The sequence below is a fragment of the Protobothrops mucrosquamatus genome, unplaced genomic scaffold (assembly GCF_001527695.2).
Source record: "Protobothrops mucrosquamatus isolate PMUCROS unplaced genomic scaffold, P.Mucros_1.0 scaffold462, whole genome shotgun sequence".
NCBI lineage: Eukaryota > Metazoa > Chordata > Lepidosauria > Squamata > Viperidae > Protobothrops > Protobothrops mucrosquamatus.
In genome coordinates, this window is record NW_015386783.1 from 869,855 (window position 1) to 892,163 (window position 22,309).

At 46.4% G+C, this 22,309-nt stretch overlaps 1 protein-coding gene across 1 annotated transcript in view; it reads left to right on the forward strand.

Moving 5' to 3' along the window:
- LOC107287963 (ankyrin-1-like) overlaps window positions 1–22,309 on the forward strand; it is an 87,085-nt gene that overhangs the window by 56,086 nt on the left and 8,690 nt on the right. The window contains exons 15-35 of the mRNA XM_029284248.1: window positions 295–393; window positions 480–578; window positions 1,439–1,636; window positions 2,435–2,533; window positions 2,941–3,039; window positions 3,230–3,328; window positions 4,110–4,207; window positions 4,309–4,373; window positions 7,529–7,625; window positions 8,400–8,481; window positions 9,015–9,112; window positions 9,245–9,469; window positions 10,463–10,617; window positions 11,522–11,733; window positions 15,981–16,185; window positions 17,534–17,630; window positions 18,488–18,716; window positions 19,264–19,389; window positions 20,713–20,840; window positions 21,374–21,455; window positions 22,016–22,025. Coding sequence (XP_029140081.1) covers window positions 295–393; window positions 480–578; window positions 1,439–1,636; window positions 2,435–2,533; window positions 2,941–3,039; window positions 3,230–3,328; window positions 4,110–4,207; window positions 4,309–4,373; window positions 7,529–7,625; window positions 8,400–8,481; window positions 9,015–9,112; window positions 9,245–9,469; window positions 10,463–10,617; window positions 11,522–11,733; window positions 15,981–16,185; window positions 17,534–17,630; window positions 18,488–18,716; window positions 19,264–19,389; window positions 20,713–20,840; window positions 21,374–21,455; window positions 22,016–22,025 — 2,602 coding nt within the window. The remainder of the gene's footprint in view (window positions 1–294; window positions 394–479; window positions 579–1,438; window positions 1,637–2,434; window positions 2,534–2,940; window positions 3,040–3,229; window positions 3,329–4,109; window positions 4,208–4,308; window positions 4,374–7,528; window positions 7,626–8,399; window positions 8,482–9,014; window positions 9,113–9,244; window positions 9,470–10,462; window positions 10,618–11,521; window positions 11,734–15,980; window positions 16,186–17,533; window positions 17,631–18,487; window positions 18,717–19,263; window positions 19,390–20,712; window positions 20,841–21,373; window positions 21,456–22,015; window positions 22,026–22,309) is intronic.

A 22,309-nucleotide genomic window follows, 5' to 3' on the forward strand; every position in this document is an offset into this window, starting at 1 on the left:
CTCCTCTCCTCTCCTCTTCTCTTCTCTTCTCTTCTCCTCTCCTCTCCTCTCCTCTCCTCTCCTCTCCTCTCCTCTTCCCTTCCCTTCCCCTCCCTCCCTTTCCTCCCTTCTCACTTGACCACAGAAATTTTGGGTTCAATTGTAGTCATAAGTCAAGGATTACCTGCACTCTTCCAGATGCTGCAGTTGGGGGGGGGGGCTTGAGTGGACAGAGAGGTGTGGGCCAGTGTGGGGTGCCCCAGAGAAGAGCCCTCCCTGTGTCTCCAGCTGCTGACACTCCCTGTTTCTCCCCAGAAAGGATTTACCCCTCTCCACGTTGCTTCCAAATACGGGAAGGTGGATGTGGCCGAGGCTCTGTTGGAACACAACGCACAACCCAACGCGGCAGGGAAGGTGTGTATAAGGACGCGGCCTCACCGCGGCTGGGAGGTGCCACTGCCCTCGGTGAGCCCTCTGGTTTTGTTCTGCCTCCTCTACAGAATGGCCTGACGCCTCTGCACGTCTCCGTCCACCACAATAACCTGGACATAGTGAAAGTGCTGCTCCCCAAGGGGGCCTCTCCGCACAGCGTGGCCTGGGTAAGAGGCAGGTCGGCACCCAGGGTCCCTCCTGGCCGGGGTCGGAGGGGGTGGCGAGGATGCCCAGAGGGCAGTTATGACCTGTCTGCGGCACAGGGCAACTTCTGTGCTCTGGCGTGGGAATCTGTGGAGTTTTGGGGAGAGAGGTCTCAGGGGTCTCTGGCTTCACTTCCCTCCGTTAACCTCACCCAAAACACCCAAGAAAGAAAGAAAGAAAGAAAGAAAGAAAGAAAGGAAGGAAGGAAGGAAGGAAGGAAGGAAGGAAGGAAGGAAGGAAGGAAGGAAAGAAAGAGGGAGGAAGGGAGGGAGGGAGGGAGGGAGGGAGGAAGGAAGGAAGGACTGCCAGTCCCTAGATGTTCTTGGGAATGGACCCTCTTGGCAAAGGACAAGGCCACGATCCCTCAATTGTTCATGAATTAGAGAAAGACGGGGGGGGGGAGAAAGATGGGAAAGAAAGAAAGAAAAAGAGGGAGGGAGAGATGGAAAGAAAAAGAAAGAAAGAAAGAAAGAAAGAAAGAAAGAAAGAAAGAAAGAAAGAAAGAAAGAAAGAAAGAAAGAAAGAAAGAAAGAAAAAGAAAGAAAGAAAGGACTGCCAGTCCCTAGATGTACTTGGGAATGGACCCCCTTGGTCAGCCCCCTTTTCTCTGTGACAGCCTCTCGAATATTAAGACTGCTAAGTCTTCTCTTTGTGAGGGTAGACATCCCTAGTTCCCTTAACTGTTCATCATACAGTTGAACCCCCAGCCCCTTGGAGCTTGAGCCACGCAAGGGCTTGGTTCTAGCTCCTCAAGGACCAAAGGCTTGGAGACATCCAGCCGCCTGATTTCTCTGCAACTTCCCCGCTGGTCTCTCTACGACAGAACGGATACACTCCTTTGCACATCGCAGCCAGGCAGAACCAAATGGAGGTGGCTTGCAGCCTACTGCAATACGGTGCTTCTGCCAATGCGGAATCCACGCAGGGAATGACGCCGCTGCACCTGGCGGCCCAGGAGGGCCACGCGGACATGGTGGTGCTGCTCCTCTCCAAGCAGGCGAACGGCAACCACGGAAACAAGGTGAGTAGATCTTTCTCCTCGTTACCTCCTCGGAAGGATGGTGGGGAACTTGGGGAAGGGTCGAGAGGATCATGGAGGTCTCCATCTCTCCTGATCAGGAGAAGGCGAGAAGCTGTTTTATTCCTGTCTTTTGGCAGGAATAAACCAGGAAAACTATAATGCGCCTTCCAGGTTCGGTACATATGTTTAGGAAGCAATGATGGAGGAATAAGGAAAAGGTTGCCTAGTATGAAATCACTGACTTCATTGCTGTCTATTCTGATTGGCAGTGATTTTCCAATATTTTAAGCGTACCTCAAGGGGGCCAGGATCACCTGAAACCTTGTGCCATGTGGAGACTCAAAGCCTAATCTCTCCGTGTTCTTCTCATGAGCATCTAAATGGCCCTTGGAAGAGTTAGAATGGGGACTCAGTTGAAGGTTCATTCTGGCTCTGTTTGTTCGTATATTATGAAATTGCACATCTGCAATTTCCCAAGCGCCTCTTGTAAAAGTACTAGGGGAGAAAAAGAGACTTTTAAGAGAGCGAAAACAGTCATGGATTAGAGGAGGTGCCAGACGTCCAGCGAGCGAGGCAGTCCTCACACCAATTATGCGTAGTGTTGGTCAATGTCTTTCCATGCTTTAAGGCAATTGCCAGGGATTAGCAACTGGATGGAACCTGTTGCTTTATCCTTTTTATTTGTGGCTTTTCTATCAACATTTTTTTGGCCACTGTTGGAGGAGATTAAATTCTATCCTCACCAGATTTCTTTTCAGTTTGTACACTGCCAACAACTTGGATTGTTTTTCATTCCAGAGCGGCCTCACCCCTCTCCACCTGGTGGCCCAGGAGGGACACCTCCAGGTGGCAGACAACCTGCTCAGGCATGGAGTCCAGGTGGATGCGACGACTCGGGTGAGAATTGCTAGCACGGGGCCAAATTATGTGGGTTAAGACAGAGAGAAAGGGAATATAATAAGCTAACATGGGTTTGCTTGTCCTGATGATTTACCTCCAATCTTGCAAAGATGGGAAACCATAATATTTATTTATTTTTTTATTTGTATCCTGCCTTTATTGTTTATTTTACAAATAACTCAAGGATATAAACCTATCCAGCTCACCTTCCTCCTGTTTTTCCTACAACAATAACTCTTGTGAGGTGGGTTGGTCTAAAAAAGTCACCCAGCCGGTTTTCAGGCTTAAGGTGGGACTATAACGCACTGTCTTCTGGTTCTGGAGCAGGCTATGGAGTTCTCAGACGAGGTTGTGAGGCTTAATGGTAGTTGTTGAGGCCTTTCCTGTTTATCATTGCCTTCCAGATGGGCTACACGCCATTGCACGTGGCTTGTCATTACGGGAATATCAAGCTGGTGAAATTTCTGCTCCAGCATCAGGCTGATGTCAATGCCAAAACCAAGGTATGGAACAGGGCTGTCCCCAGAGGTGGGTGGATAGGGTCAAAAAAGTCAAGATGGAAGCCACAACCAGGCAATGAAACCCCCCCCTTTTATGGACGTCACAACATCTGTAGAAGTGTTGACACCCCTGCTGGTTGGAGGCCCACCATGTCTTTTTAATTGCACCGGTGTCTCTCTTTTTCCCTTTCAGCTGGGTTACACCCCTCTGCACCAGGCAGCCCAACAAGGCCACACCGACATAGTCACCCTTTTGCTCAAGCACGGGGCTTCGCCCAACAGAGTCAGTTCGGTGAGTGGGGACACCCCGGAGGCTATGCAGGTTGCTATTTGTCTGAATTTTCATCGCGTGACCATGGGGATGCTGCAATGGCCATCAAGCATGAAAAATGGTCATGTCCCTTTTTTCAGTGCTTCAAATGTAACTTCAAATGGTCACTAAATGAATGGTTGTGAGCCGGGGACTACCTGTATCATTGCAACTGAGCTTGTCCACCTTCCTACTGGTCTTTCTCTTCTCATTTTATCCACCTTTTTCTACATTATGGATTTCTTAAGGGAGCTAGATCTTTGCATAAAGCAGGGGTCTTCAAACTTGGCCCTTGGATGACTTGTGGACTTCAACTCCCAGCTGAGGAATTCTGGGAGTTGAAGTCCACAAGTCATCCAAGGGCCAAGTTTGAAGACCCTTGGTCTGGATACAAGCCCGCAGTTTCATCAAAATGGTCGACTGAGGAATTCTGGGAGTTGAAGTCCACAAGTCATAAAAGGGCCAAGTTTGAAGACCCCCGGCATAAAGTGTTCAAAATACGACTATTTAAACCTCATCATCTTGATGAGAACACTAGACAGTTGAATAACTGAAACATTTCACCCTTCCTAGTACGGGGAATCAGTCTGGACGGGCCACTGCATTGATTTCAAAAAGAGATTTGGGCACACAGATATCATTTAAGTAGGCTGCCAAATTCAAGTTCGATGCAGAATTTGGAATGCCGTTTGACTGACGCACAATCCCAGCCAGGATTTGCATAATTGTGAATAATGGGCCCCCTTTCTCTATCTCTCCTCAGAATGGCGCCACCCCGTTGGCCATCGCCAAGAGACTCGGCTACATTTCTGTCACCGATGTGCTGAAGGTTGTCACCGACGAGAGCAGCTTCCTGGTGAGGTCCACCGTCCAGCCCGGTGGGAGGGTGGGGGTGTCACAGGGGGGCTTACAGCTTTGAGGCACCCCTCCCATCTGACCTGTTGCTTCTTGCAGTCATTAAGTGACAAGCATCGGATGAGCTTCCCAGAGACGGTGGATGAGATTCTGGATGTATCTGAGGATGAAGGTGAGGTCTGCGGGGTTTACATTGATACGCCCTAAGATTGGGCTAGTAGGAATATCCCTGAAAGCTGTTTCCCCTTTTTGGGGGGCAGAGAGATTCCCTCAGTGGTGTTGAAAATGACATCCTGTTTACAAGTATATTCTACTCTGCTTCCCCATTAGACAGGAGAGAGGATAAATAGAACCAAAATGATCTTCTTTCTCCTACTTTATTTTTTAAAAATAACTCTTTTCTATATGCATTCTGTTCCTCTTTCCGCAACATTAATTCTTCAGACTGCCCTAGTCCTTTGACTATAGGAGAGGGAGAGAATTCCAGTTTTTTTTTTTTTTACTTAGTGGCTCCCATTTTCCTTCCGTCCAACAAAATAGACCAGTTTCGCAGCTTAACGATTCCCGAAGCTGCCTAATCAGAATCAGAATAGAGCTGGAAGGGACCTTGGAGGTCTTCTAATCCAGCCCCCTGGCTCAAGCAACAGACCCTACACCATTTCAGACAAGTGGCTGTCCAGCCTCTTCTTAAAAAGCTCCAGTGACTTTCAATGCAGTCCCTGTCTATAGAATTCCAAACTGTTATGCTGCTTTCTTCAGTTTGATGCAAGGCTTGGATCCTGCAAATAGCCCACCTTGGCTACAATTGACACCAATCCCATTTGGGAAAAGGAGGAGAAAAGGGTGGCCTCACCTTCCCCAGTTTTGTCCCAAATTTTGCAGCAGTGCCTGGACGTAGAGACCAGGGGTCTCCAAACGTAGTCACTGGCTGGGGAATTCTGGGAGTTGAAATCCACAAGTCTTAAAGTGGCCAAGTTTTGGAAACCCCTCACTTTGACCAAAACTGGGGCAACGGAGTCCACTGCCTTCAACCAACTGACAAACCAGCTTTGTTTTCTCTTGCTTTGCAGGCACGACACACGTAACTCTCCTGGGTATGGATTGTGTATTATTGTGGGTTTGGCTCACCCGCCCGCCCGACCCCCATTGACACCATTCCACCCCACACGGGACACGCTCGGGCCTCACATGCCTCCATTCCACGCCAGCTGTGGCTTCCCAGGGGGCCAGCTCAACCACCACTGTCTGTCCATTGTATCTGTGACTGAAGGGGCGGGTGGTGCAGGGAGACTGTGTGAGCAAACCACCATTTCATCGCAGCAGGTTCTTTGTTTAATGCTAGATTGCAAGCTGGTACTGAAAGGAGTTGGAGGCACGGCTAGCAGCTTTATTTGACCCTTCGCTCCCCAATTTTCACAATTCTAAGATGCGTGGACTTCCAACTCCCAGAATTCCCCAGCCGGCACGAGTCGAAATCCACCCATCTTAGAACCCTGGCCTAAAATAACCCAACTTCTTTGACTACCTCACTTGGCTTGGCTTTTCTTGACTTGCTTTTCACCCAGTGCTGTGCAGAATTCTCTTCCATCTTCCCTCCCCCCAGCAGTTCCTATTCGCTTTGAGCGTTTGACCTCACGTTGCTTTCAAAGGGGAAGAGAATTTGGGTGCAATTTTGACAAGTTCAGTGTGGTGCTCTTTTTTGTGCTTAGTGACGAGGCAGCCAAGCTGTGAAAAAAATCGCTTTTCATTGGGGTCTGCGACAACTCACCACGGCCAACTCGTTGAGGGACAAGAGTTGCACTAAGACAGAAGATTTAATTCAGTGGAATCATTAAAGAAAGAATGACCAAGGAGGGACAAAATAAAATGCGAATGACAAACATTGACATCATTTTTTAAATCGTTTTAAATAGTTAAATGGAATTGTTGAATTGTCCCAGGGCCAGTTGGCTGTGACGAATTGGCTGTGGAGAGTTGTCCCATTCCACTTCATTCGGCCACTTTCTCTTCGGCTTCCTGCAGCCTCAAAATGGCCTCCTCGTCCTCTGTTTATTTCTGGGACAAAATAACATGAGGGAGTTGCTTTAGATTGGCCTGTAGAGGAGGTTTTCAAGAGATGGAACAGAATGTGCCCCCAAACCTCGTTAAGAATTTTTTTCAGTGAGCTCAAAATACTACCAAGGAAAAGGTGAAAACAAGCAAGCATTGATTTGACTTCTCCCTCATTCCTTAACATAGGGCTGAGGAACAATGGTTCCTTTATGACTTGTGAACTTCAACTCCCAGTATTGTGCTCAGGAATTCTGGGAGTTGAAGTCCACAAGTCATAAAAGGGCCATGGTTCCCCACCCCTGCCTTAACAGCTGTTGTTTCCTCGTGTGCCACCACCTTCCTTTTCCACTCATATCTCCTCCTAGGATCTAAGCCAGCTTTCCCCTATCATTTTCCAATGATTAGAGCCACTCCTTTCCTCGTGGTTCTCCAAGAATCTCACCTCTTTCCCCATCCCTTGTCTTCTTCTTCTAGCAGGGCGTAGGTTTTTTTTTTCATTTTTCATTTTTCATTTGAAAAAGAAAGAACACTGTTTCTCCAGCTTAGCAACATTTAGCCACTGGTGATCCTCACACATAGGGCCAACTGCTGTTTCTCAGAGAATTCGCAGTGGTTTGAAATAGGAATTGCTACTCTGTGAATATCCACCACGTTCTTGAAGCAGATTTCGCAGTTGTGTACTAAAGCATTTTGAACCAGTGATGAAAATGGGACAAAAGAAAGATGTTTCGAATCCTTTTTTCGAAGCTCCATAAAAAAAATACCAATCTGTCCTTCAAAAGCCCTCTTTGATATATTCATAGCATAGTAGTTTGTCTTGTCGTGTACTATGCTGTTGTTGATTGCAGGATGAAGTCACATGAGACCTCAAGATTGTACACATATTATTCAGGAAGACACATCTGGATTAAATATTAGTCACGGGAGGAGGACACTTTCATTACATTGGTGGGCTTCTATAGGATTCAACCCATAAACTGGCATTTGCCAGCCTTGTTCAACCTGCATTGGAAGGTCCAATGGAATTCTGGGAGTTGTGGTCCAATCGCACCTGCACCATGTTTGGTTGGATGAGCTGGCAGATCAACAGGGCTCCAGATTAAGTATAGCTGTGGGAATGGTCCATGGAAAATGGATGTCCTTGTCCCTCTTCCTGGCATAGGTTCTAGGCTACAGGACTTTCCTCTATTGTACGTGAAGGACAACAACAGCCCTGCTTTTGTCTTGTTTGAGCTCTGATTGCGCCGTGTTTTCATCCCTGTCTCTTTTTTTTAGGAGATGAACTGCCGGGTACCAAGATGCAGAAGCGGGAACTTCAGTATCAGGAAGATGAGAGAGAAATAGTGGAATTTGTCCCCAAATTGGACCACACGTAAGATATGGAAAGGGTGCTATGCATTGACTTGGCAGCTTTTCATCATCATAAGCATAAATTGTTTAGATCATCTGAATGAGATGATCCAGCATCTTCCTGGGATATTCATAGATCATATATCAAAAGCACCATCATCTGTTTCTTATGGACATTCGTAACCATAGTGATGCCAAAACACCAAATTGTGACATCATAATGCATAATCCGTATTCTGTGTACTCTCTGGGGAGATTTTCAATCATCCAGGATATGGTTGTCCCAAGGGTGCTTTTTCCAAAAGGCAGTTGAACTTTCTTGTTTTTCTTTTCTTTCAAAATGTTTCATTTCTCATCCAAGAAGCTTCTTCAGTTCTAACTTAGTTAACTCGATTAGAACTGAAGAAGCTTTTGGGGTAAGAAGCAAAATGTATTAAAACAACAACAAAAAAGTTCAACTGCCTTTTGGAGAAAGCACCTTTGGGTCGTGTCCTCTCGTACTTGCAATGCAAGGATGCAGTACAAAGCCATGCTTAATATAACTTTACAATGTTGTATGCAAGGGAAAGAGTGTGCATTGTGAAGATGCAATGCCTGTTTGCACCCCCTGCATGTATCTCTGCACATGTATAGAAGGATCCGTGTTAGTTGAGCAGTGCAAGATCATAACGGAGCCCTTAACGGCCTACCTCAGGCACGTTGCTAAGCCCTTGGAGATGGGATTTCATGGCAGGCCAGATTGCACCTGTTTTCCCAACACTCTTCTTCCTGTTTTAAAATTTGTTTTGCAACCCAGAAGGGAGGAATCACCAGCTATCCCTCGAATCCCTTGCGTTACGCCTGAGACAGTCCTGATCCGGCCGGAGGAACCCGAGCAGGTGAGTGCCAGCCCAACAAGGCTACGTTGTGGACAGGAGTTGAAAGCGTTCCACAGGCCCTTTCTTGACCATTACTTATTAGTCCGGAGGTGTCCAACCATGGCAACCTTAAGAACGGAAAACTTTGATTCCCGGAATTCCTGGCGGGAGAATTTGGGCAATTGAAATCCACAAGTCTTCAAGTTGCCAAGATTGGACAGGCCTCTGTTAGACCAAGCTGGCGTTGTGTGCTTAGCAGACCCTGATCCAAAATCGTTCCCCACCCCAGCAGCCTAATGTGGGTAAGACTCAGTTTAAGAATGAGGAGGAAATGCTCCATGGGACAGATGCCCCCATTTTTGGCAGAGGTGCCAGAATCCCTGGGTTCCAGGATGGCAATTATGAAGAGCTTGCATGGAGAGGAGTTAGGCTGAAGAGGGTTTGTAGTGGAAAATGGCATCTGGGGGAAGGAGGTCAAGGTCACGGAGAGCCCGGCATGGATTGGCAAGGTCTAAACCTATGTTTAATAGGAGACCCATTTCTGTTCCATCTAGCCTTCCAAAGAGTTTGACGAAGAGTCCCTCATCCCAAGCAGTCCTGCCACAGAGACCTCTGACAACATCAGTCCGGTAGCCAGCCCTGTCCACACAGGGTGAGTCACCTCTCCCACCTCAACCCCTTATGAAGCTGTAGGAAGGGTCTCGTGTAATCACGACAGAATCGTTGCCTGAGTCTTTGGATGGCGGTGTTGTATGCCTACATCTGTCTTCTTCTCCCCTCCCAGGTTCCTTGTAAGTTTCATGGTCGATGCCCGTGGAGGCTCCATGAGGGGCAGCAGGCACAACGGCCTTCGGGTCATCATTCCACCCAGGACGTGTGCAGCACCAACTCGCATCACCTGCCGCCTAGTCAAGCCCCAGAAGCTACCAGCTCCACCCCCTCTGGCAGAGGAAGAAGGACTGGCCAGTAGAATTATTGCTCTGGGCCCTGCTGGAGCACAATTCCTCAGGTGAACGCTTCCGCTCCAGGTGTTCTCCCTGCAGATATGTCCCAGTTGCTGGCCAGCTTTGTGGCTGTCACATGTGACACTCATGCACTGAAGTGTTTCTGGGATGTCATTGCCGAAGGACAGCCCTCCCTCCCTCCCTCCCAGATGTAGGTTTCTGAGAACAGACTTCACACAGATGTTACAATCCTTTTATTCCGATGGTTGTATTAAAAAGAGATTGAACGAGAACTGATGGTTCTCTGGCCTAGAAACATCTCAAGCCTGGGTGAACTTCACATTTTGCATTAAGCCACAGTTTGTTTAACCTTGGTTTGTGATTGACACCAGAAGTGGCTTGGTTCTTTAAACGTAATTCCACCGTTTGGTGTAGGTGTTCTGTGAATTGTCTCAGTGTAGGACTTCCTGCCTACGGGTGTCGTTTGGTTTTCTAGTCTATTTCCCAGTACAAATGAGGACCAGTTTGATGTAGTGGTTAGAAACCAGGAGTCTGTCAGTTCTAGTCCCACCTTTGGTACGTAGCCAGCTGGTAACTTTGGGCCAGTCACTTTTTCGCAATCCTAGGAAGGAATGTACGGCAAAAACCACACATGATTGAATGAATGAAAAATAATAGAAAACAGGAATGATTTTATAGTAAAGATGCAGGCTTCTTCAAATGGTTGCACTTCAGATGTGCTGAAGGATAAGTCTCCAAACTTTTGAGCCAGAACGAACTACTTCTATGACTGCTGTCAATCTGGCTGCCAGGAAATGGGGCCTTAGATTTCAATTCTCCCTCAAACAAAACTAAACATCTTTACGACATGAGCCACTAGCATTGAAAATGGATAGCGTGGAGGTTTTGGGTGGGAAAGTGTTTCTTGTAAATGACACGATACACGTAGGTGTCTTAATGCCTCAGACACTGGACAGCCTCGGTACTGGGAGAGTCTTCAACTGTTGGTGAAGACAATGGCCGTCCACCTTGACTTCTTACATGCAATTCTCCTGTAGCCCCGTGATTGTGGAAATCCCTCATTTTGCCTCGCACGGCCGTGGTGACCGAGAATTGGTGGTCCTACGCAGTGAGAATGGGTCTGTATGGAAAGAGCACCGCAGCCATTACGCAGAGAGCTATTTGGACCAAGTCCTCAATGGGATGGACGAAGGTAGGGACATCTACCTGGAAGTCATCAACTTGCGTAGGGACGCCAATGAGATTCCAAGACTGGGAAACTATGATGGGAATGTCACAACTGCTTGCCCCTCTCTGGCCCTCCTCCTCCTCCTCCTCCTCCTCCTCCTCCTCCTCCTCCTCCTCCTCAGCGAATCGCACAGCCTTTCTCCAGTGGAGTTTCAAAGATGGGAAGAATTGTCTGTGACTATCCCAAACTTGCTGAGAAGTTGGAGATTGGAAAAGATAAAAAAAAATGGCAAGCTGTTAAACATGAAACTGGGAGAAACGTAGCACGGTGCCTTTCTAGCAGCTGTTATTTAATTTTTAATAGACTTCTTTGCATTTTTATAGAGTGGGACTTTTTGCTTTGAAAGGGCCACCTCTCCCCTCCTATTGGTGAATTCTGTTGCATGGTACAAATGTTTTGATTCTAAGAGAATTCAGCGTTTTGCGGACGCTTCTCTGCTTCTTGCCATTTTAACGGTGTCCAGGGCCGCCTTCACTGTAACCTGCATCCTTTGTTGCAGGGCGTGTTAGTACATTTTGGGTTTGGAGGTTTAGCCCAGTTTAGCTTCAGCGTCCTGGTCATTCTTCTGTAAAGAAAATGCTTTACCGGAAGTCTTGAACACAGGATGTGGCTTTCTGTTGCTCAATCTTTGACTCCGTAGGGCAGCCGGCTGGGGGATTCTGGGAGTTGAAGTCCACTCCTCTTAAAGTTGCCAAGGTTGAGAAACACTGCCGTAAAATCCAATGTTTTGATCCCTTAATTAATTATATTACTATGATAGTTGTTAGTATTTTTATTGGGATCCTGATCGATTTCTTGCGGTGGCACGGTAGCCACCGGTTCTCTCGTGACCTGTGGATTCTAAAACTCTTCAGTTCATCTTCCACAGAGCTGGAAAGTCTGGAAGAGCTGGAGAAGAAGAGGATTTGCCGTATTATCACGACCGACTTCCCCCTGTACTTCGTGGTCATGTCCCGGGTGTGCCAGGACTGTGAGTTGATTGGCCCAGAAGGGGGCTGTCTCCAGAGCTCCTTGGTGCCCTTGGTCCAAGCCACCTTTCCTGAAACGGCAGTCACCAAGAAAGTCAAGTTGGCTCTGCAGGTATTGAATGATGGCGAGTCGGACAATGTGGCCTAATTCGGTTACTGGATTGAGTCATTTCTGGGTTTGAACAATAGTTCATATAGGATGGGCTTGTAACAATTATCTCTCTATTATCTGTCTGTCTGTCTACCTACCTACCTATCGATCCATCGATCGATCGATCCATCGATCGATCCATCGATCGATCGATCGATCCATCCATCCATCCATCCATCCATCCATCCATCCATCCATCCATCCATCTATCTATCTATCTATCTATCTATCTATCTATCTATCTATCTATCTATCTATCTATCTATCTATCTATCTATCTATCTATCTATCTATCTATCTATCTATCTATCATTTCTCTCATCTATCATTNCCAGAAGCTACCAGCTCCACCCCCTCTGGCAGAGGAAGAAGGACTGGCCAGTAGAATTATTGCTCTGGGCCCTGCTGGAGCACAATTCCTCAGGTGAACGCTTCCGCTCCAGGTGTTCTCCCTGCAGATATGTCCCAGTTGCTGGCCAGCTTTGTGGCTGTCACATGTGACACTCATGCACTGAAGTGTTTCTGGGATGCCAGTGCCGAAGGACAGCCCTCCCTCCCTCCCAGATGTAGGTTTCTGAAAACAGACTTCACACAGATGTTACAATCCTTTTATTCCAATGGTCGTATTAAAAAGAGATTGAACGAGAACTGATGGTTCTCTGGCCTAGAAACATCTCAAGCCTGGGTGAACTTCACATTTTGCATTAAGCCACAGTTTGTTTAACCTTGGTTTGTGATTGACACCAGAAGTGGCTTGGTTCTTTAAACGTAATTCCACCATTTGGTGTAGGTGTTCTGTGAATTGTCTCAGTGTAGGACTTCCTGCATAGTCTATTTCCCAGTACAAATGAGGACCAGTTTGATGTAGTGGTTAGAAACCAGGAGACTGTCACTTCTAGTCCCACCTTTGGTACGTAGCCAGCTGGTAACTTTGGGCCAGTCACTTTTTCACAATCCTAGAAGGAATGTACGGCAAAAACCACACACGATTGAATGAATGAAAAATAATAGAAAACAGGAATGATTTTATAGTAAAGATGCAGGCTTCTTCAAATGGTTGCACTTCAGATGTGCTGAATGATAGTTTCCAAACTTTTGAGCCAGAACGAACTACTTCTATGACTGACTCTGCTGTCAGTCTGGCTGCCAGGAAATCGGGCCTTAGATTTCAATTCTCCCTCAAACAAAACTAAACTTCTTCATGACATGAGCCACTAGCATTGAAAATGGATAGAGTGGAGGTTTTGGTGGGACAGCTTTTCTTGTAAATGACACGATACACGTAGGTATCCTAATGCCTCAGACGCTGGACAGCCTCGGTACTGGGAGAGTCTTCAACTGTTGGTGAAGACAATGGCCGTCCACATTGACTTCTTACATGCAATTCTCCTGTAGCCCCGTGATTGTGGAAATCCCTCATTTTGCCTCGCACGGCCGTGGTGACCGAGAATTGGTGGTCCTACGCAGTGAGAATGGGTCTGTATGGAAAGAGCACCGCAGCCACTACGCAGAGAGCTATTTGGACCAAGTCCTCAATGGGATGGATGAAGGTAGGGACATCTACCTGGAAGTCATGAACTTGCGTAGGGACGCCAATGAGATTCCAAGACTGGGAAACTATGACAGGACTGTCACAACTGCTTGCCCCTCTCTGGCCCTCCTCCTCCTCCTCCTCCTCCTCAGCGAATCGCACAGCCTTTCTCCAGTGGAGTTTCAAAGATGGGAAGAATTGTCTGTGACTATCCCAAACTTGCTGAGAAGTTGGAGATTGGAAAAGATAAAAAAAATGGCAAGCTGTTAAACATGAAACTGGGAGAAACGTAGCACGGTGCCTTTCTAGCAGCTGTTATTTAATTTTTAATAGACTTCTTTGCATTTTTATAGAGTGGGACTATTTGCTTTGAAAGGGCCACCTCTCCCCTCCTATTGGTGAATTCTGTTGCATGGTACAAATGTTTTGATTCTAAGAGAATTCAGCATTTTGCAGAAGCTTCTCTGCTTCTTGCCATTTTAATGGTGTCCAGGGCCGCCTTCACTGTAACCTGCATCCTTTGTTGCAGGGCGTGTTAGTACATTTTGGGTTTGGAGGTTTAGCCCAGTTTAGCTTCAGCGTCCTGGTCATTCTTCTGTAAAGAAAATGCTTTACTGGAAGTCTTGAACACAGGATGTGGCTTTCTGTTGCTCAACCTTTGACTCCGTAGGGCAGCCGGCTGGGGGATTCTGGGAGTTGAAGTCCACTCCTCTTAAAGTTGCCAAGGTTGAGAAACACTGCCGTAAAATCCAATGTTTTGATCCCTTAATTAATTATATTACTATGATAGTTGTTGTTAGTATTTTTATTGGGATCCTGATCTGTTTCTTGCGGTGGCACGGTAGCCACCGGTTCTCTCGTGACCTGTGGATTCTAAAACTCTTCAGTTCATCTTCCACAGAGCTGGAAAGTCTGGAAGAGCTGGAGAAGAAGAGGATTTGCCGTATTATCACGACCGACTTCCCCCTGTACTTCGTGGTCATGTCCCGGGTGTGCCAGGACTGCGAGTTGATTGGCCCAGAAGGGGGCTGTCTCCAGAGCTCCTTGGTGCCCTTGGTCCAAGCCACCTTTCCTGAAACGGCAGTCACCAAGAAAGTCAAATTGGCTCTGCAGGTATTGAATGATGGCAAGTCGGACAATGTGGCCTAATTCGGTCACTGGATTGAGTCATTTTCTGGGTTTGAACAATAGTTCAAATAGGATGGGCTTGTAACATTTATCTCTCTATTATCTGTCTGTCTGTCTACCTACCTACCTATCATCCATCCATCCATCCATCCATCCATCCATCCATCCATCCATCCATCCATCCATCCATCCATCCATCCATCCATCCATCTATCTATCTATCTATCTATCTATCTATCTATCTATCTATCTATCTATCTATCTATCTATCTATCATTTCTCTCATCTATCATTATCATCTCTCTCCCTCTCATCCATCCATCCATCTATCCATCTATCCATCTATCTATCTATCTATCTATCTATCTATCTATCTATCTATCTATCTATCTATCTATCTATCTATCTATCTATCTATCTATCTATCTATCTATCTATCTATCATCTAACATATTTCTTAAGCACACATCACCCTTCCACCTCCCCATCCAAAATCCTGATGAAGCTGACCAAGCTTTGGCTATTTTGGGAATGAGACCATTAGATTCATACTAGACTTATTTAAAGGTGCTGTTAGGGTCTTGTGTTTTTAGAAGTGTCTGTGTGCCTGTGCCTGTGTGGAAGTGATGAAATTTATCCAGATTTATTATTTATAGTGATGATGTGACACGGGTTTTGCCGTATTGATGAAAACTCACATCAGGCTCAAACAACTGAACTACTCGTGAATAGCCTCAGGCTGAAACTTTATTGTTGTTCACCTACTGTATGTTACAAGAATCGCATCAGTGTGCCTGCCTTTCCCTGGTCATGCTTATGCTTCTTATGCTGCTCCCCTCCCTCCCACCTAGCTGGCCATTCTCCCACAGTTCAGAATTCTTCATATCTATGTACAGGTAGTCCTCAACTTACAACCGTTCATTTAATGACCATTCAAAGTAACACAGTGCTGTAAAAATGACTTATGACTATTTTTCACACCTGCATTGGTTGCAGCATTACCCTTGGTCGCATGATCAAAATCCAGATGTTTAGCAACTAGTTCATATTTATGACGGTTGCAGGGTCCCTCGGGTCACGTGATCAGCTTTTGCCACCCTTCTGACAAGCACAGTCAAGGGGGGAAGCCAGTTTCACTTAACAACAGTGTTACTACCTTAACAACTGCATTGTGATTCACTTAACAACTGTGGCAAGAAAGGTCATAAAATGGGACAAAATTCAGCAATTATCTCGCAGAGCAACATAGATATGGGGCTCAATTGCGCCGTTAAGTAAAGGACTACCTGTATATATTTGCGCAGGGGGGTTTGTATGCTGCACTGGTGAGCTTAGACACATAGCTGACCAATAGTTCTCCATACAGGTATTGTAGACATTAAAGCAATCCCTTACAACTCCTGGATGCATTTCTGCCCACCGTTCAATTTCTTTTGAATCCTGCCTGTCTGTGGCCTCTTAGGAACATCAGCCCACTGCTTCTTCATTGCTTTGATTCAGGAAGAGGACCTTCTTGAGACCTTCTTGGGTTTTGGTCTTTCTCTTGCAGGCTCAGCCAGTGCCTGATGAGCTGGTGACAAAACTCCTGGGGAACCAGGCAACCTTCAGCCCAATTGTGACGGTGGAACCGCGCCGTAGGAAATTTCACCGGCCGATTGGGTTGCGCATCCCTTTGCCCCCTTCCTGGAAAGAGAATCCCCGAGACAGTGGGGAAGGTGATACCACTAGCCTGCGTCTCCTCTGCAGCGTTATAGGTGAGCAGGGACTTTGGGGGTTATCTAAGAAAGAGCATCCCTTCCCATGTGGCTTCTTTGTTGCCAAGTTGGTGAGGACCTCAGGATTTGGAAGCTGTGTTATGGGGAAAACCTGCCTGGACATCCTCTTGAACATTGGTCTTCTCGGTCTTCTTTGACTTCCAACCCTTGATTCTCCATTATGTTGAGGACACAAGCGCTGCCCTCTCTGGTAAACATCTTCAGAATAATGTCACATGATGCCAGCTCTTCAAGACAGACCAAACTAGGAAACCAAAGTCATGCAGCCAATTCTAGGTTTATCATAAGTTTATAGTAGGAGGATCTTGCAAGTCTGAAAGCATCTCCTGCCCTCTCTCCACTTTTATCTTTGTGAGAACTGGAGAGGATCTTGGGGAGAGAGTTGACATCTTCTCAAATTACATTTCCGACCCTGGGCTCAGTTAACAACCACAGTTGGGACTGGCAACTCTGTCACTAAACGATGCGGTTTGTTAAGCAAGACAGCCCATGACTGCGATGGACTTACAACTTTATGTCCACTGTGGTTGTTAAGTGCATCATCCATGGTTGTTAAGTGAGACATTATATGACAACAACTTGCAATTTTGCTGGCAGTTTTCCCATTGATTCTATTTACCAGAAGCTAGCTGTGAAGGATGCACGCAGCAATCACATGACCACGGGACACTGACGGGAATAAACACTCACTGGTTGCAAAGCACCCAGATCTCAGCTACATGACCATAGGGACATAAGTGTGAGGACTGATTGTAAAAGAAAATTTCAGCACTGTTGTAATTTTGAAAGATTGGTAAACAGGGCATTTGTTAAGGTGAGAACTACCTATATTGTCTTGATAGTGGTTCTCCATCCTGTTCCTCAAGGTCATTCCTTCTTCCTATTACATCATACGATAACAGACGATTCAGTGGTATTATCTAGAGACTGATGTTTTCTACCTTTGGAGAAAAATCACAGGAGGAACTGGCAGGTAGCTAAAGATTCAGGAGAAATGCTACCACTAGAAGCTAAAACTGATGGAGATGATGGACCCAAATGAACCAGAAGGAAGCTTCTGTATTTCTCCCCATCTTATCTCATCAGCTTCAATTTTAGCACCAACCTTTTCTTCAGATTGGCTGCCCTTTCAAGGCATTCAAGAGGAATATATATTTTTTTCTTTCTTTCTGTGTCAGTTGCATCAGGGACAAAACAGTAGGCGACTCTTAATCACGTTGCAAAGGGCCAGCCAATTGGCCTCACGCAGAGCTGAGCTTCTGTATCAAATTTCTAGACTCAAACGGGGGATTGAAGACAATCAGTTCTTTCCCCTTTGTTTCCTTAGGAGGAACCGCGCCAGCACAATGGGAGGACATCACCGGGACCACAAAATTAATTTATGCCAACGAATGTGCAAATTTCACCACCAACGTGTCGGCCAGGTGAATGGGAGGGAAGGTTTGGGAGAACATGTTGGGTAGCACCTCAAGAATACATGCTGGATCTCATATGGCCCCAGGGAGTGCAACGTACAACGCAAGGGATTGCGTTGACCAGCCTTTTAGACGTGCTGGATTACAGCTCTAATCATCCTAGTTTGGTGTAATCCAACATGTTTGAAGGATATTGGGTTGGGGAAGGAAACCCTAAAGAAACACAGAGTGCCATCACTTTATGGTACATAATGGTCTAGGGTCTCCTGCTTGAGCAGGGGGTTGGACTAGAACAGGGATAGGCAACCTTGGCTCTTTTATGACTCATGGACCTCAACTCCCAGAATTCCTGAGCCAGCATGGCTGGCTCAGGAATTCTGGGAGTTGAAGTCCATGAGTCATAAAAGAGACAAGCTTGCCTACCCCTGGACTAGAAGATCTTCAAGGTCCCTTCCAGCTCTATTCTAATTGATTGAACTAGCAATGTCGCCATTGAGTCAAATTTGACGTCTGTTGATTCCATAGAAATGTCCCTGTTGTTTTCTTGGCAACTGAACAGCAGTTGTTCAACTTTTTCTGGTGGTCTCTCATAGCAATAGCATTCTAGACTTATACACCACCCCACAGAGCTTCACAGCACTCTCTGGGCGGTTTACAGTGTAAGCATTATTTGCTGGTTGCTCCCAACAACCTGAGTCCTCATTTTACCAACCTCGGAAGGAGGGAAGGCTGAGTCAACCTTGAGCTCCATCCACCTTGAACCCCATCAGGATCAGACCCCTGGGCAGAGTTTTTCCTGCAGTGTTGCATTTAACCACTGCGCCCACCAGGGCTCCTAGAATTGTGTTACCTTTTCCGCCACCTAGGTTCTGGCTGGCAGACTGCCCGCGCACAGCCGAAGCTGTCCATTTTGCTACTCTGTTATACAAGGAGCTGGCAGCGGTGCCCTACATGGCTAAGTTTGTGGTCTTTGCCAAAATGAATGACGGGCGGGAAGGACGTTTGCGCTGCTACTGTATGACCGATGACAAGGTGGACAAAACGTTGGAGCAGCATGAAAACTTCACCGAAGTGGCACGCAGCCGGGACATTGAGGTAACCCCTAGGTGTAGGAGATGACCAGGCTGAGCCAGAAGGCAGGGCCAACGTGTCATCAGTTTGGAGTCCCTATGCCAGGGGTCTTCAAACTTGGCCCTTTTATGACTTGTGGATTTCAGCTCCCAGAATTCACATGTAAATGTGACCCAGAGGGAAGAGTCAGGGAAAGAAGTAGCCGGGAGCAAAAGGTGATCCATTGGTGAAAGAGGGCTGGTGGAGAACATCATCTTAAACAGCCTCAAATTTGAAAAAGCATTATCTCTCTATACCCACCTAGTTCTAGGGCAGGGGTAGGCAACCTCAGCTCAGGAATTCTGGGAGTTGAAGTCCACGAGTCATAAAAGGGCCAAGTTTGAAGACCCCTGCCCTATGCTCTTATAAGAGATCTAAGTTCAAACCCCATGAATTCCATTGACCCTTATCTATCTCCAGAAGCTACCAAGGATCTATGGGGAATGGGCGAGGGGAACGGGTGAGGTGGAACACAACCTTTTAAAATGGTAAGAAATAATTGCCTGGAGAACCTTACCGTGGTCTTTCGCAGGTGGCTGAAGGCATGCCCCTCCACATGGAGCTTTCTGGGAACCTGCTGCCAATCAAAAAGGCTGCCCAGCAACGGAGCTTCTTGTTCCAGTCATTCCATGAGAACCGCCTCATCATCCCCGTTAAGGTAATCAGCAAAAGGTTTGGAAATCTGGGGCTGTCTCTAGTTGTTCTGGCTGGCTCTCTTCCCAGGTAAGGATGCCAACAGAGTCTATCACATCTCTTTGCGGTCTTGTAAAGCTCAGCATCGTAGAAGGGACAGTTTTCTTGGCTTGGTTGGGCCTCCACCAAGCAGTTACGTATTGTAAGTAGACATTTCAGGAAGAAAACCTAAGCTTGAGTGACTTCAGAATTACAGAACAGAATAACAGAGTTGGAGGGACCTTGGAGGTCTTCTAGTCCAATCCCCTGCTCAAGCTGGAGACCCTAGACCTGTGGTGGCGAATCTGTGGCACGTGTGCCACAGGCGGCACGTAGAGCCCTCTCTGTGGGCACACACGCCGTCGCCCCAGTCCTAGGCCTTCAGCTGGGTTTTATAAAACCTTTTTGCTTTAGGCCTCCACCACCATATGCAAAAAAAAAAAGGTTCAATCAATCAATCAATTTCAACTTCTCACGGGAAAAACATCTCTCGCAAAGTTGGAATTGATTGATTGAACTTTTTAGTCCCACCCAGTCTGCCGTTACCACTGCAGCCACACCTACCCAATGGCCATGCCCACCCAATGGGCCACACCTACCCAATTGGCCATGCCCACTCGGCACCCGACGATACATAAGTGGGTTTTGGGTTGCAGTTTGGGCACTCGGTCTCTAAAAGGTTCGCCATCACTGCCCTAGACCAGGGGTAGGCAACCTTGGCTCTTTTATGACGCGTGGACTTCAATTCCCAGAATTCCTGAGCCAGCATGGCTCAGCTTGGAAACCTCTCCCTTTCCCCTCAGCATGGATGCCTCCTTGCTCCTCTTGCTAACTGTCTTGTGACTCAAATGGGAGAATTCATAACTGCTGAGAACGGGCTGGGGGATTCTGGGAGTTGAAGTCCACAAGTCTTAAAAGTTGCTGAGTTTGGAGACCCCTGGTTTAGAAAATACGGAAGTCACGTCCATTAGTTCTTGTCCTGATATTGTTTGAAATATCGCTTCCCGTTCCGTGGCTGAGAGAATTCTGTTGCGGTGGCTCCTCCCAACTCTAGATCCCATGATTCTTTGAAGGACTACAAACCAGCTTGGAGCTGAAATTAATTGCCAGGAATTTATCTCCCACGTTCACACAAGAAAGAAAATAAGTTGCTTTGTTTCTGAATATCTTTCTGACAATACCAGAAAAGAAAGTACAATTAGAAAGATGGGGCTGATAGTAAGTAAAGGAGGATTGTGGAAGACGGGTGATATTTTGATCTGCTTCTTGAATAACTTCAATTGGTTCCCTCTGGTCTTCTGAAATGTAGGTGAGGGACAGTAGCCGGGAATCCAGTGGCTCTTTGTCCTTCCTCCGCAAGCCCATGAAGTATGAGGAGCTTCAGCATGTGCTGTGCCATCTGAACATCACTATGCCACCCTGCTCCAAGGTGAGTAAGTCCACCTTCTCTTGCCCTATCCTGCCCATATTGCATTGCTTTGAGTAGTATCCTACTCTTTTTGCCTCCCTGCACAACAGGCGTAGAAACAGCTTCAGGATTCAGCCCCATTGCAGGCTTGCAAGATGCAATTCCCTGCAACACATCCAAACTGTGTATATATCTACAGTTGTCAGATTCTGATGAAAGATCAACAGTTGTGCATTTGTCCCCCCCCCCCTTCACTGCCTAGCTCTCTTGAAAACACGGAAAGGAGCATGGTTTTGAGGAGGGAAGTGATGCGATGGACTTTATATCTGGAGAAGGAATGGGTAGTCTCCCAGGGAAGAACCAGGAAGCAAAGGAATGCTATGGATATCTCCCAAATCAATGTTCTTTGATCTTTGGTCATGAGATGTCCCAGGCCGAAATAGGAGAGTCTTTAGTTTTTGAGTATATCCCCACCCAGCAAGTATTTGTTGGGTGGATGCTCCTCTCCACTTGGAGGCTGAAAAATCTTAAACCTCTCCTTGTTGTCCCAGACTTTGGGCAGTGAAGATCGAAGGAGAACCTTGACACCACTTGCCCTGCGAGAGAGATACAGCCTGCTCAGCGACAGCACTCTAGGTAAGGAGGCAAGATCCCAGCGCTGCAGGTTGGACAGAGCCTAGAACCCTATTCCTCTTTGCTAGACTCTTAGCATTTAACTGGGTCAAATGAAGGTGGGTATGTGCATAATGGTATTTTTTGGGAGCTGAATGCAGTGAAATTTAATTTTAATGTTTGCTGATTAGTGTACAAAGTGACAAAGTTTCTACTCTACTCTACTCTACTCTACTCTATTCTGTATTTCTATTCTATTCTATTCTATTCTATTCTATTCTATTCTATACTATACTATTCTATTCTGTATTTCTATTCTATTCTGTTTTTCTATTCTATTCTGTAATTCTATTCATTTCTATTTCTATTTCTATTTCTATTTCTATTATTTCTATTTCTATTTCTATTTCTATTTCTATTTCTATTTCTATTATTTCTATTTCTATTTCTATTTCTATTTCTATTTCTATTTCTATTTCTATTATGAAATTGCCAGTTTGAGAGTTTGCAGGCTGGAAGACTTAGCACAAGGCACAATGTCCCACCAGGGATGGGTGAAGTCAATTAGAAGGCAGATGTTTTCTCTGCAAAGGCTCCCTGTAGTCCAAACAAAGTCTCCAGTGCAAAGACCCAGCGGGTTCATTCACATCTTCCTTGATGTGCTAGCTGTCCACAATAGAGAGTTAGAATGTGTTTCTGCATCAAAAGTCCCTCGATGGTCCTGTTCCATGGATCCTACTGTGATCTGGGGGGGGTGGTAGTGGCGATCGATGGCGGACAGTTGGCACCACAGCCGCATCTTTGTTTTTTGAAGAGTAGTCTGTTGAAATAGGTGATTTCATTTTTAAAAAAGGCAGATAGCCTTGTGCATCTTTGCTGCCCCCCC